Source organism: Chionomys nivalis, chromosome X (genome assembly GCF_950005125.1).
Source record: "Chionomys nivalis chromosome X, mChiNiv1.1, whole genome shotgun sequence".
NCBI lineage: Eukaryota > Metazoa > Chordata > Mammalia > Rodentia > Cricetidae > Chionomys > Chionomys nivalis.
Window position 1 is genome coordinate 18,088,978 of NC_080112.1, and position 15,636 is coordinate 18,104,613.

General features: G+C 41.0%; 1 protein-coding gene across 2 annotated transcripts in view; it reads right to left on the reverse strand.

Moving 5' to 3' along the window:
- Window positions 1–3,052: 3,052 nt before the first annotated feature.
- The window catches only part of LOC130867405 (integrator complex subunit 6-like), a 56,833-nt gene continuing 44,249 nt past the window's right edge, over window positions 3,053–15,636 (reverse strand). For both annotated transcript variants that reach the window (XM_057759373.1, XM_057759372.1), the window contains 7 exons: window positions 14,434–14,652; window positions 13,097–13,220; window positions 11,448–11,590; window positions 10,842–11,076; window positions 8,419–8,793; window positions 6,891–6,984; window positions 3,053–6,480 (listed from right to left, as the gene is read on the reverse strand). In XM_057759373.1, coding sequence (XP_057615356.1) covers window positions 6,372–6,480; window positions 6,891–6,984; window positions 8,419–8,793; window positions 10,842–11,076; window positions 11,448–11,590; window positions 13,097–13,220; window positions 14,434–14,652 — 1,299 coding nt within the window. In that variant the 3' untranslated portion in view covers window positions 3,053–6,371. The remainder of the gene's footprint in view (window positions 6,481–6,890; window positions 6,985–8,418; window positions 8,794–10,841; window positions 11,077–11,447; window positions 11,591–13,096; window positions 13,221–14,433; window positions 14,653–15,636) is intronic.

Below are 15,636 nucleotides of genomic sequence, written 5' to 3' on the forward strand. Positions count from 1 at the left end.
ACCTTCACTGGAGTTACCTTCTGAGGATTTCTTTATATCTACCAGTTGCTGCGTTGTGTACGTGTGTTCCTTTCAGCCTGGAGAATGGTGGTACTGCAGGCAGTCCCGTATGTTTTTGTCTACCTGAGACTTTCTTAAATTCTCCCTCATTAGTTGAAGGTTTGTTTGGCTGGAGATAACATTCCTGATGGACAGTACTTCCCTTCCACTGCTCTAATCCACCCCCCCTCTCCCATTTCTGTGCAGTGCTGGGAACAGCACCCAGGGCGTTGTGCAGACTAGATAATACTCTCCCAGAGCTACATCCACAACTCCTTTCTCTTTTTAGCGTTTTCAGTGTTATTTTATTGCTTTTTGTCTTTCCATGCTTCTGATAAGAAAGCAAACTTTAAATTAGGGTGGGTCTCTTGTCTGTAACAAAATACTCTGGTGGTCTTCAGAATCTTCTGTCTCTTAATGGTTTGATTATGTCAGCGGCTCTCTTCCTCTGCTTTGCAGTTCCCTGGGTTGGATAGGTATACAGATAAACATTTATTATTAAATTGTTTATAAATGTTCTTTTACATTTAAAGGGGATATGATATAGATATAATTTCCATTGATATAAATCTTGGTTTACTAATACTAATTTAAGGTCATGCATATTTCTTATCTTGATTAAGATATTGTGATTGTGTAGTTCATTTAAAAATGTAATGTATAATTTAAAAATATAGGTTAATAGATAATCATCTATAATAGTCAAGCTTGTAGTCATGTTGGTTAGATTTTCTAGATATATGGAAATATATTTCAGTTAGATAGGCATTCTTCATATCTTTCAAATGCTACAGAAAATGGCATTTAAAATGTTTTAATAAGTTATGTTTTTTCATGACAATGAGACATGTCTGCTCCTGGCAGCACCAATCTACTTCAAGAGGAAGATGAGCATCGAAGAGGCTCCTTATGGAGTTTGATAGTCACTTGCTAAGAAACTGTTCTTGCCTGCACTGTTACATAAACTGGATACAAAGAACCCGCAGAGAGAGGACTGCTGAATTTGCCTAAAGGTGAGATGGTCCTTCGGGGTTTCTGATTCATGAAGGAGTCTGCGAGACATTCTGCAGGACACAAAAGAAAGTGACTGAACTGTCTTTAAAATTTCCTGCTTCATGAAAATGTTTGCTGGATACTATGGGCCTATAGGCTGAAGATGGATGCCCCAATGGTACAGAAGAACTTTGGGTGACTGTCCAGGCAGCAAGATATCTCTGTCATTTCTAGAGTTTTGGAAATTACTTACTTCTTGTTTACTTAGGTAATATTATATCCTTCTGGAGTCTTTGATGGAGTTGAAGAAGAGTTATAGTTTTCCTTTGTTATAATAAAAGATAAAATAGATATAAATATTGTAACTGTAATTCTTGCTTGATAACTGTTTTGTTATATGTAATTTTACTATGTTAAAGTTAAAGCCTTCCTTTTTGTTTAAACAGAAAAAGGGGAAATGGTGTAGGAGAGTCTTCTTTCTATGTGTTACTTTCATTAGTTGAATGAAGAAACTGCCTTGACCTTTTGATAGGGTGGCATTTAGGTAGGTGGAGTAGACAGAACAGAGTTCTGGGACAAAGGGCAGAGTGGCAGACACCATGATTCTCTTGCCTGAGACCGACGCTGGTTAGACTCATATGGGTAAGCCACAGTCAAGTGGCGATACACATTAATGAAAATGGGTTAGATCAAGATGTAAGAGTTGGCCAAGAAGAGGCTAGATATAATGGGACAGGCAGTAATTTAATTAATAAAATTTCTATGTGATTATTTCGGGGGCTAAGCTAGCCGGGTGGCAGGATGCGGCCCGCTCCTCTTATTACAGTTTGGGATTACTGGATCTTTAAATATTTTCTTTACATAGTCTTCACACTGCTTTCTCATCTTTTCTTCCATTAATCCTATTAACGTACACTATGGTGGTTTGAATTAGAATGGTTTCATAGGCTCATATAGGTAAATATTGGTCCCCATCTGGAAGAATTGTTTGGGAAGGACTAGGAGGTGTGATCTTGTTGGGACTGTGTTACTAGGGGTGGGCTTTGAGGTTTGCAAAGTCTACACCATTCCAGATTAGCTCTCTGTGCCTCTTAGGGAAGATAAGGATGTAAGCTCTCAAGCATTGCTCCAGTGCCATGCCTGGCTGCCTGCTGCCATGTGCCCACCATGATGGCTATGGGATTACCCTCTGAAATGGTAAGTCCCAATAAACGCTTTCTTCTATAAGTTGCCTTGGTCATAGGGTCTTGTCACAGAAAAGAAATGCAACTAAAACATACATTGTCATGCTTGATTGTGGCCCATAGGCTATGGTGAGTCTGTTAAACTCTGCTTACTGCTTTTCATTTTGTTTCGTTTTTGTAGTGAGGCTAGGAACCCAGGTCTTTGGACAGTTATATCCTCTGCTCTTTTCATTTTTCTTAACCCCAGTTTCTTTATGCTCCTCACACTGGATGATTTCTAACAAGTTTCTTCTGTCTTCTAAGATCTGCTGTTGAACTCTCTTCGGGAATTTTCCATGTCAGGCTTTCTACTTTTCAGGTCCATACCCTCTATTTGCTTCCTCTCTTTTTGTTTACCTATTCATTATCTTTATTTAACATAATCTTCCTGCTTTTATGCAGCTTTTTATCCATGTTTCCTTTAGCTCTTTGCTGTCTAAAATAGCTAACTTAAAGTGTCTCTATATTAAATCCAGTTACTATGCCATCTTAAAAACCATGGCTATATCTTGAAAAGGGTTGCACAAGTGTACACTGAAGCACCACCAAGCTCTCCTACTATGTTTCCATAGCTTTTCACGTTATTCCACTTTCATTTTGGTTATTACAAACCCAGAACAATACTCCAACTAAACACCCCATGCTAGCAAATAATGTGTTGCTGCTGTGTGACAAGACTTTTCCTAGGGAGAGTCTACATCTCTACTCACCCCAGGCCAAAGTAGAAACACCACCAAAGTCCAACATGATGAACCTTTGAGTTTTATTGAGATTATTTACAGAAATATGGATGAGGGGTTACTTACAGGAGCAGAAATGACTCAAAGACAGTGGCATTGCCAAAGCCCACCCCAGCATGGTTGACAGTTCACAAAGTTGGGAACCTGGAGCACACCACACAGCCTGCAGGCATCTCAACAGGTTGAAAACTGTCCATTCCAAGTGCTTCAGTCTATCTAAACCTTTTCCAGGTAGCTTCGCTGGTCTGTCTCTTCCAGGCAGCTGATCTGGTCTAAGGGTCTTCTTTGCAGCTTGTCTTTTCAGAGATTGACTCTTATTTACTCTGATGAGGAAGGGCCTAGTCAGTCTGGTCAGTTTCAGGGACTGCTTGAAGCTATTTTCTTTGTTTACCTTCTTTTAAGGAGCTTTCCTGAATGATGGAATTTTTTTCAATCTGGAAGGAACCTACTCAACAGCAGGTACTGTTTTTGTTGTTTCTCAATGGGGTGACATAGACTTCCAGGCATTATAGACTAGTGTTAATACTTGGCCATCCTCCAGAACTTGAAAATAAGATTCCATTCTTAAAGTAAGTCACAGAACATGGAAAAATCAAGCTGGTACTTACTTGGGAGCTTCATCCCTATTAGCTAGCATCCATGGGGCTAGAAGATGCTATGCATGTTGACGGAAAGTAATCCTCAAATCTCACTTAGATGCGAACCCTGCAAACTACAACAACGGGTGTGACAAGATGTGCCCACTTATGTAATAATGGCATGCTGTGGGAGTAGTCAATCACTTTCTGACTGGACCCAAGGCCACTCCATGAGAAGTAACCCATGCCCAGTACTGTGCAAGTAGCCAAGGACCTATGACTGGATAAGTCAAAGGTCCTAGGGAAGAAACTAATACTATTATTCTCCTCAATGGACATAGTATAAAATTTCTTACTAATGCCATGCTATACCCGTAGATCAGTGCACCCTCTCACCTCTCATCAGAGAAGCTTATTGCAGCAGATGGCACTTAACAGAGCTACTCCACTGCTCAACATGCAAAAAATAAGAGACTGGAGTACTCAGTCCTAAATGATAAATAATATATATATATATATATACATACATACATACATATATATATATATATAAAATCACTCCCCACAATGCTCAGGGATCTTTGGGGAAAGGGGAAAGAAAGACCATGAAAGCTAGAGAATAACACCAAGGAAACTGTCTTCCAGACGTAAAGAGCAGATACACAAATGAGTTAACAGCAATTGCAATAGCATGCAAAAGACCTGTGCAAGCTCCAACCAGACAAAATCCCAGCATGGAGGGGGAAAGGTAGACACGAAATTCTACCACTAGCTGAGGAGCTACTGGGCATCTGATAGTTGCTGGCACAAGAAGCGTCAGTTTTCTTTAAGGATGGGACTCCTGGGTAAGTTGACCACACACCAGGTCAGGCTGCACTCCTATGACCATCTGGGCCACACATACTGTACTTGATGGGTAAAGAATTAAAAAACGAAATCTCAAAGTTGGGTGGGAAGAGATGTGGGGTGGAAAGGGTAGGAATGGGAGGGCTTGGCAGGGGTGAGTATGTTCAAACTATATTTTATGAAATTCTCAAAGGAAAAAAGAGAAAAACCCTTTGGCTTTATTTCAGAGTTCCAATGAATTTGATTTTGGCAGTTTTCTCTCCCCAGTTACTTGCAATTGGGAGGGCCTGGCCTCCCCAGACCCTTCTGATATCACCATTCAGTCCTGTGAGTTACACTTCCAAGATCAACTCCTTTAACATTTAAAACAAATATACATTCATTTATGTAAATACATACATGTGCTTGTACCAAAATGTGCATTAAAAAAGTGAGTGGACAACAATTGGGAATTGGCTCTCTCATTTTACCATGTGAGTCCCAGGGATCAAATTTGGGTGACCAAGCTTGGTGGCAAGAGCCTTTACTGCTAAGCCATCTTATGGGCCCTCTTGTTAACATGTTAATTTGTTTGATAGTGTGTTGTAGAATATTTGTTTAAGTATGCAAAGATATGCTGCATTTGTTTAACTATGTAAAAAAAATGTGTTGCTGTTTTACCTTAATTGCCTAAGACACCTGATTGGTCTAATAAAAAGCTGACTAGGCAATAGCGAGGGAGAAGGTATAAGTGGGCAGGGAAAGTAAGTAGGAGGAGGAATTTAGGACATAAAGGAAGAAAGAAAAAGGGACACCAAGGAAATGCCAGGAACCAACCAGCTACACTTGGAGGAAGCAGAAAATTGGGTCATACATAATGAAAGAACGGTAAAAAGGCCCGAGGCAAAATGTAGATTAATAGAAACAGATTAAACTAAGTTAAAAGAGCTAGTGGGATAAGCCTAAGCTAAGGCTGAGCATTCATAATTAATAAGTCTCTATCTCTTTATTTGGGAGCTGGTTGGCGTACCAAAGAAAATTCTAACTACAATAATGTGCAATTGTTTTTCTGAAAGGAATGCCATGACAAGAGACATACAACTAGAAATGTATTTACCAATAAACTTTTGAAAATCAATAAAAGGATTTTATTTCATATATGCAAAGTGAAAATCTCTTTGATCACTTACATTTTTACAAATAAAAACAACAATACTGCTCCATATAAATTTTTATATAAACATCAAAGAAAATATACATATTATTTTTCCTTTTAGTGCTTCCAAAGCACAAAATGTCCAAGTCTACCTGAAGACTTTCTGTTGCCACATGCAAGAACAAGTGTCAGAGGTCAGTGCAGCCTCAGGTGCACTCTGCAATCTTTCTAGATCAATGGAAGAGCACTGGAGGTAGATTGCTTGGTTACTCTCCCTGCCCCTTCCCAGAGACAAATAAGTTACCTAAATAGCAGCTTTTTACTCTTTGATTCCAACTATCCTGAATATTGCATGGTTTAAAAGGCACAGCTAGAAATTGTGGAAAATTCTGTTGAGCATACGATGACCACTTCGATTCTACACGCCTACTTGTTCTACTGGACACAATGAGGACACTAGGCAGTGCTCTCCTTGCGGGTGGCCCCTGCCCACTCGGAAAAACGTCTGGAATGGTAACGCTCCAATGAGAGAACTCTATTAGCTGTAGGAGGAGCAGCAGTGCTGTGTGATTTCACAACGCTTTTCCTAACTGGAAAAATAAACAATGAAATAAAAAAATACTTTCGATTATAACTCTTAAGGCAGAAGCCCAGCTTTTACTTCCAGATAATCATTAAAAGCTCTAGTCAAGCGCTTTTCTTAGCCTGAGTTAGGTCATTCATTCCCTTCACTCAAACATTCTAGAGGGCTTCAGGAAGGTCCCATTCCAGCCTACAGCACAGAAAAGGTGTTTCTTTTTCCTCACTTGTCTTGGTATTAACATGATGATCTGCTGTTGATGTGATTCACATTGTTAAGAAGGGGATGGGAATCTATTTTTTCTAGTACCTTCTCAAGGTACTGAATTAAGACTCTTCTCTTAAACCTGAAAATATAAAGAAATATTATTGACCATCATAGAAGACTTGACAGTGTGCAGAGTGCTCTGTAGCGTGCAACCCAAAGGGAGTGTAAGTCACCATCATGCAAAGGTATGGCTTAGCAAATACGAGGGTCATTCTATCACACACACACACACACACACACACACACACACACACACACACACGCACACACTAGCTAGGAGCCATGAATCAGGACTCTGGTCTTTCCATCTGAACACGGTAGGAAGCAGCTTTAACTCTGAGTGGGGACAAGTGTTTTTTTTCACAGATTAAGGCAAAGCCTATCCCTCTCTTTGTCTTTCCGTGGATCCTACAACTAAAGTAAACAAAAGAAAAGAAAAACAATACCCAAAACAATTAAAAAACCTTTAGAAGTTTCGTTTATACCCACCTTGCAGCTTCCTTGATGGTGAACTCAACAAACTGTTTCTTCGTCTCCAGAGGTCCCTGCACTTCTTCAAGCAAAATGAAAATCCTTTCATACTCTGGTGATATTACAAAATTCAGTATTATAAAAATATGAATGAGAAATAAAATTCAATCATGCATCCTTAGAAATCATTCCTCATAGGTAGAAAGTCATAAGCACAGCTGGTATGTTAACCACTAAAATAAAAATGTCTACATACATTCATGAGAGAAATTCTTATAAACAGTACTCAAATGAGGTACACTGAACACCGGTTGCCCCAAACTGCCCTAACCCATGAAGCCTGTGAATTTATTACCATATATGCTTTATATGCTGATGGAATTAGATTATGGATATTGAGTTTGTCCTGGTTTATGCACAAGGGTTCAATGTAGCCGTAATATCCTTTTAAGATGGAATAGTATAGACATTTGATTGCTTCTGGAAGAGGGAGAATCAATTTGTTTGAGAGTATTGCCCATGGCAGTGGATGATCTTGTACCCAGGAGTGCATGGTAGATTCAACCAGTTACTAAAAATAGAGGAGAGGAAGTTGAGGGGGTGGGAGATGGAGTGGATCTAGAAGAGAGGAGCTGGGGATAAATATGATCAAAATATATTGTATACAGATCTCAAAGATTAATCTAAAATTATAATTTTTCCTTCCTTTTTTTTTTTTTTAAAAAAAGATAGGGTTTCTTTGTGTAGTCCTGGCTATACTGGAACTCTCTCTGGCCTCGAATCAGAACTCAGAGATCTATCTGCCTCTATCTCCCCAGGGCTAGGATTAAAGGTGTATGCCACCATCACCTGGCTAACAAATGGAATCTTAAAGGTCAGAGAGCTTAAGAACAGAAGTGGAAGCCAAAGGGAAAAAAGCATTCTGCTGCTGAGTTGATGCAGGAAGGGACCATGGGCCCAGCAAAGTGCAGCCAGTCTGCAGAAGCCAGAAGAGGCAAGGAAACAGACTCTGCCTTTATCCCCGAGAAGCAGCACTGGCCTGCCAGCTTGCCTTCACTTTAGTCCAGTGAAAAATAGTCTGAATTGCAGAGCTGTGAAGTAATAAGCTTGTGCTGTCTGAAGCGATGGGCATCTGGCAACTTGTTAAAGCAGCAAAACGAAACCACTGCAAGTTAAGGCCAGAAGAATCACTTTAAGTCATGTGAAAGCCCAAGACTGACCAAAAATTGTATGGCCAGACTCTACTCTGGGACTTAGGGTAGGGCTCAGTTGGTAGACCACCTGCCTAACAAGCATGAGACTCTGGGTCCAATCCTTAGCGGCGCCTTAATTGACTGTGGCAGCACATCCCTGTAGTGTGAGCACTATAGAGTGAGTTAGAGACAGGAAGATCAGGCAATACCAGCAGTCTGGACCACATAGAGAGTTCGAGGTCAGCCTGAGCTGTATGACAGCCTGTCTCAAAACCAATAGTAGAAATCTCTCGAGAATGATACAAGAGGGATTCTCCCATTGCATTTCTTAGAGATATTCCATCGTTACTTACTCCGTCCGAACTTTCGAACTTCCTTCATCAGCTGGTGCTTGATGTCGGCATTGATGCCTTGTGCCATCGCAGGAGTGATTTGCATTGAATTTGGCACAGTTTCCAAAGCAGACGCCATGGTGATTTTTCTGTCATCTACAGAAAGACTGCAGCTTTTGTCTCCTCCTAGGAGTAAATTATTACTAGGTTTGTGAATGAGTCCATCTTTCCTGAGACCAGTAAAGTCATCAGACAGTGAATCCAATTGGTTGGATATAAGGCCATGTTCTGCCACATTCATAAACTCTGCCGGAGCAGATTTTAATAAGAAGCCATCGGCTGCGCTTTGCCCATTTTCCATCTTCTCTTCATGGAGATCATGAATGACAGTGGCATCTGGAAAGCAAATTAAGAAGTTGAGCTGTGAAGTGAGCACATCGTATCAATCCCACAGGTACACCTCCATGATCCTCAGCTTCAAGGAAATGATGGCTTCCACTGATGAGGAGGACAGAGCAGATGGCGCTCTGAGACTCTTCCCACTATGAATGCATACAGAAATCAAGATGCTAACTAAGCACTCACAGGTCCCTGGCGCTCAGGGCTTAATGTCAACCTGTACACTTCGAAGTCACATATAAACTGCTACCCTTTCCTGAGTTTGAAGCCCTATGAATTGTGCATACCATGTGCTTCCTGGGTAAAGCAAATATTCTGAGATGCTCTACTAGGACGGAACAAATTCTCTGCCCCTCATCTGCTAAGCAACTGCCTATCTGTAGATGATTCTGCCCGGTTCCCTTTCGATGCCCTCCTAGGACGGAACAAATTCTCTGTCCCTCATCTGCTAAGCAACTGCCTATCTGTAGATGATTCTGCCCGGTTCCCTTTCGATGCCAGAGTAATTATTTTTCCGTTCTCAGGCCAATACCTCTATGCCATTTGCTTATCTTTTGCTGTGCCAGGCACCAGGGCAGCAGCTGAGAATCTGCAGTGAACAAGAAACAAAGGAACTGACCCTGCCTGCCCTTACAGAACCTACAGTGTCACGGGGCCATCGGAGAGGAACTAAGAATGAGCCAGGGCACCCTCAAAACTGCTTTCATTTGAGGAAAAACAGAAATAGGGCACGAGAGAGGGCTGCCAGGTGGTGGCAGGATCTTCTGGAAGGATGCCAAGTTGTAGCGAGGGCAGGAGTAAGCCAGGGGCAGCAGAGTGAAGCATGAGGAGGATATCTCTGGAACTGGAGGTAAGAGAGGATGGTGGTGTCAGGCTATGTGGAGCTGTGTGGACCAGGGTGAAGAGTCAGGCTGTATCCTGAAGGTTCAGAAATACGAAGGATGCATTTTCTGTATGAATGTGGCATGCTTGTATTTTTCTGTTGACATCTTCACTCGGACTTCAAATCGGGAGAGAAGATAGGTAGGAACTAAATAAGAATTAGATGCAGAGAGGCCATCTAAGAAGAGAAACTTGGTAAAACTTCATGGAAGTGAAGGAATGGAGAAAAACAGTAAGAAGCAGGAATTGGATTGAATGTCAGATTACCTCACCCTTTTAATGGGAGAAAGAGAATTTTAAAAATCATGGTCGTATGTCCAGGTGCCAGCATGAGAGTACGTGATACTCAGATCTTCCTGATTCTGGCTCAGTCACTTTAAGTTGGTCACTCAGCACCGACAATACAGTATGAGCAACACTACATTCTAATATAAGGTTTTTCAACTCTACCAATTCTTAAAGGTGACATAGCTTTTCCAGTAGAGTGAGAGATAACTTCACTAACTGCCATGCAGAAAGATGCCAGCAGAGCTCCTCTAGAGAGATGCAAAGCAGGCGTTTACTTGTACGACATCAAACATTATTGTCTGTTAGACACTGTCTGTGCTTAAATACAGGCTTGAGAGCAGAGGAACAAACTGTAATCTAGAGGTGTGAATATTAGGAGTTGTTCAAATAGAAATAGAGGAGGGCATGAGCAACTGAGCCCAAAACAATCGAGAGGGAAAGGCAATGTACGGAAAACACGAGTGATCTTGAGAATTGTTTCAGTGGGGTCAAGGAGAGAGACTCCAGATTTACCAGTTGAGTCACGAATAGGGGGCAACATCACAGAGAGCTCTTAATAGTGAACCTACTTAGACACTTAGTTTATCTTCCTATCTTTTGAAGTTGATGCAAATGGTTACAGCAGGCATGCTTAGAACTCCTCATTTTTGTACCAACATGTATTAATCACTAATTATGACATTAATACCACTTGTTAATTACTATAATTATTCATCTTCTTCCTCCACTCATATGGCTAAGACCACTGAGTCAGGGTCTCTGTCCTGGAAGGCCTGTTGTGCTTACCACAGATGCTCTAATTATGGTTTACTTAATCAACAACAAAAAAGGAGCCCAGAAAGACAGATAAAGGAAAAACAACCACTACTCTGTACCTGGATGTACAAGGGTGGGTTTCAGGAGGGTTGGACAAGATGGGAACCATGAAGCTGAGAGTGGTCCCTTTCCGCCCAGATGGTTGGTGATAGGAGGAGGTGTTTGTGGTTTCCTCAACAGCAGGGACATGCTCCGCCTTCTCTTAGATGACATAGGACTGTTGGGCTCTCCAGGACGCTTCACTTTGTTTTGTGGCCCCACCACAAACTCATCTGCTTCATCAATCATCATTCCCTAAAAAAAAACAATGAACATATTTCATTTAAAACACCAAGGCCTACTATGTACTCAAAAATGACAGTTATTATTGTATTCAACTAACACAACTGTGTACAGTCACACAACTCATGGAAAGAGCCATGTAGGCCTGGATGCCACCTTCAAAGAGTCTGCGCCAGCATAAGTCAGGGGGCTTCCCACCAATGCCTCATTTGCCTCTTTTACTGAATATGTTCCAGAACATTCAACAGTACCATTATGGGAAACAAGCGAGATCCATCTACACATAGGTCCTGATGTCATTTTTAGCTCAGATTTGTATACATCAGGCTAACAAGGATAGCGTTACAGTGAAAGTATCACAGACACAAAAATGGGTATACTACCTTCTTATCTTGCTTAAATGGATTGCCAAAAGTATGCAGTCTTTTTGGTTGATCCGGATCAATCTCTCGGAGTGGAGAAGCCAGCATCTTTAGATACTCCTGATAGTTGCCCATTTGTGCAACTGGGACACTATGAAGTGAATCTGCAAAATCAGCAGCAGAGAAATTAATACTTAGAGCTGAACTATATGGTCCTTTTGAAAGGACATTGTCATAGCTGGTTCAGCAATGTGTAGTTTAGCATTATCATCTGAAATCTCAAATCTAGTATCCCGGCATCTACCACCACCTTTAGGATCTAGCATCATCGTCATTTATACCAGTCAGTGGTCTACAGTCACTATACTGCCTACAGGCTCACTTCACAAGGACTAGAAACTCCTCTACTTCCCAACACCGCATAAAAATGGGCTGGCCTCCCGCATGCCATCATCTGAGTTCAAAACCCTGTGGACAGGGCAGGGAACCCTGACTGCTCTTGGGGCTGGAGAGGGAGGAGAAGAGGAGTGGGGGGAGGGGGAGAGGGAAATGGGAGGCGGGGAGGAGGCGGAAAATTTTTTTTCAATAAAAAATAATAATAATAATAAAAAAAAAACCTGTGGACATTCTGCACTCTGAAGCACTGAGGCTCCATGGTGTTCTAGTGTTCTCTGTTTTCTAAAAAAGATTCGTGTTCATTTTATGTGTCTGTTTTGCTTGCGGGTACATATGTGCACTGCACACAGGCCTGGTGTCTGCAGAGTCCAGAAGAAGGTGCCAGATCCCCTGGAACTGATGTCATGGACAGTTGGAAGCCACCCAACATGTAGGTGCTGGGAACTGAACCGGGGTCTCTTGTAAGAGTAACCAGGGCTCTTCAAGAGTGGGCCACTGCTCCAGCCCCTCTCTCTGTATTCTGGAGCAGGTTTGCATTCTTTAACCCAGGCTGGACTCAAATTCATAGACTCCTCCTGCCTCAGGCTCTTGAGTACTGAGCAACCATGCCCAGCTCCTCATGGTACTCTCTCGTCACAAAGAGAATGTTACCCTCTGAGGATTTGATTAAATACAAAAGTTCTCTTGCTAGGAAGCCTCTGTTCACACACACACACACAAAGTATAATATCAGAGAGTTGGCTAGGGGGTTGCTCATTTTTTTGTGGATAAGTAACCCCATTCAAAATTAACAAAATAAGATGAAGAAAAATTGCAAACCATCACAATATTCCTGTTTATCTGGAGTTCATGACTTTCGCGGGGAGTAGGTATTTGCTGCTGACTTTTTCCAAAGCCAGCTGGGCATGATCAATGTCTGAGTGTACAGGCTTGGAAATCTGACAGAACTAGGTTCCGCCACTTTGTAATGGGCTAACCCTGCCTGAGCAAGCTACTACAGTGCCCGCTCTTCATGTCAGTGCCTATCAGCTGAGCATAAAGTCAGTGTCTAGCTGAGAGTATGAGATTTGCAAGAGTGTGTACGCAGAACAATGGCAATGGCGGTATGGCATGCTGAATAATACACACCTGAGGGGAAGAGAATCAGGGAGATGGGGGGCTTGAGTGAATGGGAACACTGTGAGCATTAACACATTACAAAATAATTCTGCAATAAACGCTGTTATGCAAGTCATGTCTGCTATTAGCCTAAGAGCATTCCACTGTTCGGTTACCTTCATCTTGTCCAACAATAAACTTCCGTGTTCTCAATAGATTAGATCTCATTCTGGTCAGCTGGTCTAAAAGTCCTCTACGTGGAATATCGTAAGCATTTCTATATGTCTGAGGTTTCAAATCCTATGTTAAATGAAACAATCTAGGTTACTCCTAAGGCTTTTAAATAAAGAAATGTAATACCTAACCCTCTTAAAATCTTATTGAAGAGAATGATATTTAATACAGCTGATTATTGCTAATTTTTCCAAATAGAAAACCTTCTATTTCTTGTTCTGAATAATAACACATCCAGAAGTCATTAAAGTCACTGGGGAAATAATTTTCAAGCCTATCATTTAAAACTCCAAATCCCAAGGTTTAATATGCCTGTCTGTAGCTGTTTGGTAGGACTGCTGCTTGTCACCTAGATTGATTCCCCCAGCAGGCAGGGAGGTAGGCTGCAAGAGTCTCACTCCAGGATGACAACTGCAGACTGCACAGCCAGTGACATTGGCTGTGGGCCCAGCTGCAGTGCCTTTGGAGTCTGCTGCAGCCCTGAGCATGAGCCAGGCTGCTGATGGACAGGGCCTGAGAAGTACAGCATGGAGGCCAGCTCCGATCACACTCGCTTTCTCTGCGAGAATGCACGGGGCCAGGTTTCCTGCAGTCTGGCTGAGGCATTCTCTAAGGTGCACGGAGCCTACTTGTTACTAGTCTGTCTGTCGTAGGTGCTAGATCTACATGGTGGCCTGCCTACTGGAGTTTCCTTTCTAGTTTACTTTTTTTATAGCTGCTTACTTCCCATTCCTACCAACCAATGTATTTAGTACGCTTAATTTCATGTTGGTATCTGCTGGCAGAATAATCTCAAGATAGTTTCACTAAGCCGGGCGATGGTGGCGCACGCCTTTAATCCCAGCACTTGGGAGGCAGAGGCAGGCGGATCTCTGTGAGTTCGAGACCAGCCTGGTCTACAGAGCTAGTTCCAGGACAGGCTCCAACGCCACAGAGAAACCCTGTCTCGAAAAAACCAAAAAAAAAAAAAAAAAAAGATAGTTTCACTAATAATCATTAATTCCAAGCTGTGCATGGTAGTGCACACCTTTAATCCTAGCACTCGGAGGCAGAGGCAGGCGGATCTCTGAGCTTAAGATCAGCCTGGTCTACAAAGCTAGTTCCAGGACACACAGAGAAACTCTGTCTCAATAAACCAAAATACAACTACCAAAACAACAACTACTACTAAAGATGATAACAACTCCAAAATAGGCCATTATTTCAAACTAAAGCAACACAAACAGTGAACGGACCAGGCAAAGTCAGATTAAGGACGCCTTTTAGTGGCACAAGTTACCTTGTTGAAGAGCCCTATTTGGAAGCCAGCAAATTCTTTGGTAGTCAATTCCATCAGTCTCGGTGCATTTTCCCCTATGATTTCTTTCAACAGTTTTCTAAAGTTTTTATTGTGAGCCAAGGTCAGGCCACTTGCAGAATGATTTTTCACTTTGATACCAATCTCCTGGGGGGGTTTCTTCCCCACTGATGCTAGTATTCGCTCGGACTCTATTTTGGTCTAAAATGAAAGGACAGAACATGTTATCCAAATATCTACCACATCGTCATCATTTTATTATTTAAGAAAAATACTTTAAGAACCACACTGAACACTTTTCATGTGCGAATCACAGCACAACAGTTAAGTGAACAGTTCCCTATGCTTTCCTGTTCTACCACGGCAAACACAGAGGGGACTGGAAAGACAAATGGTTCATGCAAATTGTCTTTGGTAGTGTCAAAACTATGAACGAATCATGGAGTAAATAGAAACCATGGGCAAGAATTTCATTCATAGACATGAAAAAGCACATATTGTTACTGCAAAATCTAATCTAAATCAACACATTTGGTTTGGATCCAGACACAAAGGTTTAAAACTCTATGTTCATACATGTAACTTATTGCTTAAATTCAGATCATATAGACTGGCATTGTATTTGAAAACATTAAAAAATGATGTTTTTTTAAAAAAATTATATTATCCAATAAATCTTATAAAAATAAAGCTTAATTTAACAAATGTTACTAAGCAAATATTTTTAATGTCTACTCAGTAAGTTTATCATTAACAAACATTGGGAAATCCCCTTAATAGACATTGTATCAATTAATTTTCCTTGAATAAGTTAAAGCAGAGCATTTGGTATATTTTGTGTTTTAGATACATCTGAGATGGTTCAAGGAACACCGGTGATACAGATATTAAATTAACAATAAGAGAAACAGAAATTAGCAATAATCTTTTCTTTTTCTAAAAGACAAAATTCCATCAATGTTCAATAAGCTTAATAATTTTTTATTTCTTATGGATTGGCCAGAGATATTTATTTTCCTAAGTAATTATTTGGAATATATAGTATATACATATATATCTATATATATGCTTAAGCAAATTCTTAAGTCATGAAATATGAGACAATAATAGATACAGGGTCTGTTTCCTTGAATGACTTTGAAAGCTCATTCAATAAAAGAATACAGTTGTCCCAGAAGGTCCCAG